Source organism: Neophocaena asiaeorientalis, unplaced genomic scaffold (assembly GCF_003031525.2).
Source record: "Neophocaena asiaeorientalis asiaeorientalis breed wild unplaced genomic scaffold, Neophocaena_asiaeorientalis_V1.1 scaffold192, whole genome shotgun sequence".
NCBI classification, from domain to species: Eukaryota; Metazoa; Chordata; class Mammalia; order Artiodactyla; family Phocoenidae; genus Neophocaena; species Neophocaena asiaeorientalis.
Window position 1 is genome coordinate 5,109,125 of NW_020185326.1, and position 7,427 is coordinate 5,116,551.

Sequence of the window (7,427 nt, forward strand, 5' to 3'; positions counted from 1 at the left end):
GTGATCAGGACGTGCTGGTTTGCCTGGGCTGTTCCTCCAGCAGCACCACTAGCAATGCTGATGGGGTAAAGACTCGGGAGAGACTTCACATGGTGTGGTGAGCACCTGCTTTGGGACCCATCACTACCCCAGGGTAGGGTTAAGTCACGGAATTCTCAGTCTAACTGGAGAAGAACCGAGCACCACAAGGAAGACAACATGCATAGAAAGGGAAACTCTTCACCTTAAGATCATAAAGCCTAGAAATGATAAGATAGTCAGCTTTTGTGAACCGAGCACCACAAGGAAGACAACATGCATAGAAAGGGAAACTCTTCACCTTAAGATCATAAAGCCTAGAAATGATAAGATAGTCAGCTTTTGTGTTGATAAACATTTTATTCTAATATTATAGTAATAATCCAAGTGCAATTCTCTTTGAAAAGTCAACTCTGTTAGAACAAAACTTGTTAAATATCTTTCATCAAACACAAACATATTCTTTTCAATCCCGCACAGCAGTCAGAGCCATGTAGCAGAGGTAAGATTTTTTTTTTTTTAAAGCCTACTACATTTTGTTATTGCTAAAAAAAATCTGAATTAGTTGTCAGGGTCTCAGAAGCAGTGATTAATTGATTTTTGAAAGCTCTACCAGATACTCTGACATAAAATCATGAATCCAGATATCTGTGTCTGGCAATGACGTGTCCACTAAATAGACCACTACTTTCCGGTCCCAAGGGTTAGTGTTTTCTATAACTGTCTGCACCAATGCCACCAGAGGTTTCTTCTCCACGTGATTTCGAAACACCATCGAAGCCTCCTCAGACCACTGGCTGCACTTCACTCCTAAGAGGAAGGGAGTTTGCAGATCAATGAGGGGTCAAATGAGCCTTTCTTTGATCCGTTATAATGGAAAACTCTTTAAATAGTCCCAAAGTAGTTAAACACACCAGCTTAGACTTGCCTAACTGAAAAACAGATGCTGAAGAATCTTACAATAGTCTTGCTTACAGTTTTTCTATTCTGAATGGGGTTATTTCTGTAAACCTTCACCTACAGACACAAATTTCATTTGAGATTTAATGCTGTGATATAAAATGAAGTTATAATAATGACTGCCCATTTCCGTAAAGTATATGTAGATATAGACTGATGGAGAATGAAATATCAATATCAATGACATTTCTCTTATTTACAGATTTTTTTCCCTGATGAACCAGATATAGTAAAAAAAAGAAAAGAAGAAGAAGAAGAATTAATACACTTAACAGTATTTTATTTTATTTTATTTTTTTTGTGGTACGGGGGCCTCTCACTGTTGTGGCCTCTCCCATTGCAGAGCACAGGCTCTGGACGCGCAGGCTCAGCAGCCATGGCTCACGGGCCCAGTCGCTCCGCAGCATGTGGGATCTTCCCGGACCGGGGCATGAACCCGTGTCCCCTGCATCGGCAGGCGGACTCTCAACCACTGCGCCACCAGGGAAGCCCAACAGTATTTTAAATTACATACATCACCATGGTAAAAGCACTGGAATGAAAGTCTGGAGACTCAGTTACTATTCCCAGCTCTTCCTCTATCAAATGGTATGATCGTGAGGAAACCAGTTGATTTCTCAGGCCTCAGTTTACTTCTTGTAAAATAAAGTGGTTGGACCAGATGAATTTTAAGTCCCATGCATTTCTAAATCCCCATGACTTTTAAACTTGAGAGCTCAAGTTAGAGAATTCTGAATTAGGTTTTAAAACAAAACTGAGACAAGAATATGTATTTTTCAAGAAGTATTATTAACTAACATAAATTAAGTTCACATATGTTAGATTAGATATATAAATTATGCCCCATAGTGATGAAGGTCTGGGAGTTTCACATGTAATTTAAAAGACTTTTCGGTGTAGTGAGTGGGCTAAATTCTTTGATCGCTAAGAATTTCCCATGAGAGAAGCCTAGAACTGTCTATAAGCTGCTGCTTCAGTGACTGTAACAGAGTCTGAGCCTCCCAGCACTGGCACGAATTCAGTGAAATGAAGCGGCTGTAGAGTCCCCTGCACAGGGAACACCAGTGACTGTGGCCACGAAGCCGGGGTGGGGATGATGGAGCCATGCGATCCTCCCTCACGGAGACCCCTTCACTGGGCCGTTTGATTGTCATGTTTAACAAAATGTGTTGTTAGAAAAACCTGAACGTTAAAAAGTGAAAATGAAAAATGTAGCCATTAATTCTGAAGAAACCATTTAGAAGTTTGAGTTCAAAGCAGATCAGTGGTAGTCATGCCATGTGTAAGATGCCATTTTTGGTTCATATCTGTCTACCATGGGAGCTTCCTTTGAGTTCTAGTAGGAGACACAAAGAAACTGGAAAATACTTCAAATAAGGCAATCTCTCTCTCTCTCTCTCTCTCTCTCTACCTATCTATCTACATATATATATCTTCAATAAACGCTGTCAATATGAAGAATTTATATACATGATTTCTCTCATTTCTGAGATCAAGTCAGTTCTGCCACTGCTAAGTGTATGGGGTGAGCGGGGGGTGAGGAATGAGGGTTGAACATGTGGTCATAACTTGCCCTATCCCAGCACAGCAGGACCTCCAGACAACTGGAGGTGTCGGCACCCCTCATCCCTCTTGGCCTCCGCACCCTCTGCTCACGGCGACAGCTCTCTGGGTGGAGTTTCAGCTAGGCACCCATGCTACCTACTGGTAGAGGGCACACAGATATCTGCACTGCCTTCACAGAAGATAAAACAAATCTCATCAGACAGTATCATAAAGAAGTACCACTCTACACCTATTAACTCAGCTCCTCAGATTTTATGACAGTCAACAGGCTGGTGTGAGTGTGGTGAAATCACACACTTGTGTGTTGTTAGTTGCAATGCAAGTGGAAACTGATTTGGCCATGAAAATGGTCATATTCTACGACCCAGGAATGTTTTATAATTGTGAAAGTCCATTACGTAGATGCATTATAATTCCTGCAATAAATTATGAAATCTTAATCGCGCAATGTTCTCCTGTTGGTTATTTGTCTCATGGTTTCCATTTGCTTGTTTTGGCTAATGTATGTAGCTGTGGGGTTTTTTCCTCAATACTACAATAAAAGTGTAAACAACCTAAATGTTCAACAATAGGGAAACAATAATTAAACAGAATATTTTGCAGCTATTAAGAATTGTTATCAGGACCATCAAACAACCACCCAAAAAGTAATAGTGTGAAAGCAGAATGCAATACTGTACCTGTACGAAGATTACAGTTTTAGAAAAATACTCATACATGAAACCAGAGACAGAAAGGAATATGGAAAAACAGAAACAGATATAGTGGAAGGGCATGACCTTGAGAGATCATTAAAAATTATCAATAGGCCAATGATTCTGTACCCAGGACAAAACGACAATATATACTACTGTTGTGTCATGAGTCCAAATTCCCCAGAAGTTACCTGCTAGTTGAGCTGTGACTGCTTGAAACGGCAGCTTTCGGAACATGTCCACCAGGGGCTGCACTTTTCTTATGCTGACTAATTCGTGCTTGCCATAGTCCAGCTCATACACGGACACCAGTCCATTGGTCAGGATTCCTTTTAAAAGCACCCTGTACCACCTAGATGTGCATTGGAGTAAAAAGGAAGAAAAAAACGCACAAAGTCAACACCTGCTTTAAGGGCAACATTTTTTGATAAAAAGGAAAATTAATACAAATGTTATTTACTAAAATATAAAACTATGCTGTTGTAGAAGTTTTTAAAGAGACTGCTTCTTTTTTTCCAAAGGTTACTATTCTCTGCTTTGTCACTGGCTCATTTGATGGAATTTGTTCACTCAATACCCTTTTACAGGCCTCACGGAGCTAATAAAGGAAAACCACCACTAAGCAGGAGGAAACAGTGCCACAGAGCACAATCAGGACAAGGCTGGCAGATCCCTTCACTCTGACGGGGAGACAGGAAATGGCCATACTTTGGGGACAAGGTCCATGTGTGGAAGATGGAAAGAGAGAAGCAAGCGGGACCAGGTATGGAGAATGCATTAATTCAGGGACTTCCAGGCAAGATACTTTAGGGCTATCCAGGTAGCATCTGGACCAAAGGTCTGGAGCTCAGGAGAATGGCTGAAGCAGGAGATACAGATTAGAGTTGGTAGGGGGGAAGGTCATCAAAATAAAGGTAGTTTATGAAGCTATGAGAGAGAATGAGAATGCTTCAGCAGAGAATGTTTGGAAAAAAGTGAAGTGAGGACAGAATCCTGGGAAACACAAAAATTTAAGGCAAAGGAAGGTTACCCAGTAAAAGGAGACTGAGGAATAGAAGGTAGGTGGCAGCAGGAGGTCCTGAAAAGAGTGGTACTGCAGAAACCAAGTAGTGTAAAGCATCCCATGTTACAGGGAGGTCAACTAGGATTGAGTTAATAGAAGCCACTGGACTCGGTAATGAGCTCTATATCTTTAATAAGAATGGTTTCGGGACTTCCCTGGTGGTGTAGTGGTTCAGAATCCACCTGCCAATGCAGGGGACACAGGTTCAGGAAGATCCCACGTGCCGCGGAGCAACTAAGCCCGTGCGCCACAACTACTGAGCCTGCGCTCCAGAGCCCACGAGCCACAACTACTGAGCCCTCGTGCCACAGCTACTGAGGCCCGCGTGCCTAGAGCCCGTGCTCTGCAACATGAGAAGCCACCGCAGTGAGAAGCCTGCTCGCTGCAACGAAGAGTAGCCCCCGCTCACCGCAATTATAGAAAGCCCATGTGCAGCAACAAACACCCAATGCAGCCAAAAATAAATAAAATAAACTTATTTTTAAAAAAAAGCTACAAAGAGGCCAACTTCAAACACTGTATATAATTGGGGGGTTCTGGGAGGAACTCTAGAAACCTTCAGATAAGCCCAAAGTGAAGCAAGCAATTACCCATGAATCACAGAGACAACAGGGACACAGAAAGGTATCATAATAAGTACATGACCTGAGGGCCAAACAGACCTGACCTTTGGGGGCCAAACAGACCTGAGCTGGAGTCCCACTGAGCCATTTTTCAGTCATGTTAACTCTGGGCTCTTTATTTAACCTCTCTGTGCCTCAATTATCTCATGTGTAATGTTTAGCTTTAATTTACTTGCAGAAATAATACATATGAAGTGCCTAACACATTAATTTGGCATATAACAGGCAGCTGGCAAATGGCAGCCATTATTATAAGTATTCTTAAAATGAAGATAAGCTGTGCAGATAAGAACTTTAGATTAATTTGAAGAGAAATTTCCATATGTGGAAATGCCAGTATGGTGCAGGTTGCTAATTCATGTAAGTGTAAAAGGAGATAAAAACATTTGGTTTCCACCAATATCACTGTCTTTAAACTGTACAAGGCAAATGATTGATGGTCTGTGCTTTTAGTCTATAAATAAGAGGTACAGAGCTGTGAGGAGAGAACCATCAGGAAACCTATGTGTTGCATTTCTATTTAGCTTTCAACTTTCAAAACTAAGAGCTTAAATAAAGGCTTCAGTTTTGACAACATTACCAATTTCAGTGCAAGGCTACATATGGATCACCTGGAGAGTTTACTTAAAACACAGATTCTGGGGTTCTACTGCCAGAGATTCTGACTCAGGAGGCCTGGAGTGAGGAAGGGGAATCTGCATTTTTAATAGGCTGCCCAGGTTATTCTTAAATTGGGATAGATTTGGAAATCACTGTAATCAAAACTGTACCTGAAATTCCTAAATCTTAACTTACCAGAGCTGGGAACAAGGTTTAGTAAATAGTCCTGGGTTGTAAGCAAGACAGAAGCTCTGAACACTTTACATTGATTCAGTTCATAAAGTTTCAAAAAATATCAGATAATCTGTTCCCATATATAAGACATCCCTTGATTATCTGGGACAAATTAACTGATTAAAGCCCCAGAGTCCTGAGGCAGAACTGTTCAATCCATGGGGGAGTAGGGTTGGAGTCTGAAGTCCCACACTACAGATCTCCGGTGTTCAGAGATCTTCACATGATCCTTCCCTCCAAGTGGCACCTCCCCACCACTAATCATCATTAATCTGCTCCTCAGATAAGAGTTAGCATTAGTTTGGCTTTAACTGAGATTAAACTATCCAATAACAAAGAGTTCTGATGAGGCAAATTGGAACCCATTTATGCTTATGATTGTAAATAACATGACATAGTAAAAATATTTTTTAAAGATGAAAAGCTTATGACATATAAGTTGAATGCTTTTTAGAATGAGAGCTATTATACTTTTCACTTTTAAGTGTTGAAAATTAGTTTTTTTCCTCCCATAAAAATAACAAAATTTTATAAATGCCTGTACTTGCTATCTTAAGAATGAATGAGGGGTTTCCCTGGTGGCGCAGTGGTTGAGAGTCCGCCTGCCGATGCAGGGGACACGGGTTCGTGCCCCGGTCTGGGAAGATCCCACATGCCGCGGAGCGGCTGGGCCCGTGAGCCTTGGCCGCTGAGCCTGCGTGTCCGGAGCCTGTGCTCTGCAACGGGAGAGGCCACAGCAGTTAGAGGCCCGCGTACCGCAAAACAAACAAACAAACAAACAAAAGAATGAATGAAAGCATTTTATAGAAAAAAAATAAGCAGTTGACCTTTCAAGTTGAGTTTTGGGGGGTGTGTATGTATGTCTGTGTGTTGGGACAGGGAGGGTAGGGGGAGAGATTGTTCTTTTTGTTCAGCATTGTCAAACAAGCTGGCACATTTCCCCTAAGAAAGTTGGCAAAGGGAAGGGGGAGCGGGGAGCTTGTGCCATTGTCCAGGGCTTCCCGGAGTGAGCGTATAGCTTGAGGAACTTGGGCTTCCTTGGGTTGGAACCAGCACATCCTGGGGGCTTCAGGAGAGGAGAGTGTGGATCCAAACGTGCAAACGTAAGAAAACAGACTGAAAGTGCTAAAACAAATGTAAGGAATTATGATTCTCACTGTCCAGAGGCCAAAGAGCAGTGCAATAGACACTGTTGCACCTTATAAAGGGTGCCACAAGTTCTCTAGAAAGAAACTGACTGCATACATCAAAAATCCTGTAATCTTTAAACAAGTGACTTCTCTTCTAGGAATCTATCTCATAAATACATAATCAGAGAGCCGAACAAAGATTTAAGTTTAACATTATTTGTAACAGTGAAAAATCTGGGAGAAAAAAACCTACAAAAGAAAGTGATAAGTAAATTATGATTTCTCTATATGATGGAATATTTAGCCAATAAAATGTTTATGAAGAAATCTCATCACATGGAAAAGTGTTCACAGAATTATGTTAAGTGAAAAAGTAGGTATGAAATTATATATAGTAATATACCAATTGTATAAATATGTATAGGAAAAAAACTAGAAGAAATACGTAAGTAGTTTAACAAGGGTTATGTTGGTTGGCTGACTTTGTTTTCTTGTACTTTTTTTTTTTTTTTTTTTTTTCGGTACGCGGGCCCCCCCC

The 7,427-nt window shown here is 41.2% G+C and overlaps 1 protein-coding gene across 1 annotated transcript in view; it reads right to left on the bottom strand.

Moving 5' to 3' along the window:
- Positions 1-358: 358 nt before the first annotated feature.
- TDRD7 (tudor domain containing 7) overlaps positions 359-7,427 on the bottom strand; it is an 89,550-nt gene continuing 82,481 nt past the window's right edge. The window contains exons 16-17 of the mRNA XM_024734407.1: positions 3,431-3,591; positions 359-828 (exon numbers count right to left, since the gene is read on the bottom strand). Of these exons, the coding sequence (XP_024590175.1) occupies positions 608-828; positions 3,431-3,591 (382 nt within the window). The 3' untranslated portion in view covers positions 359-607. The remainder of the gene's footprint in view (positions 829-3,430; positions 3,592-7,427) is intronic.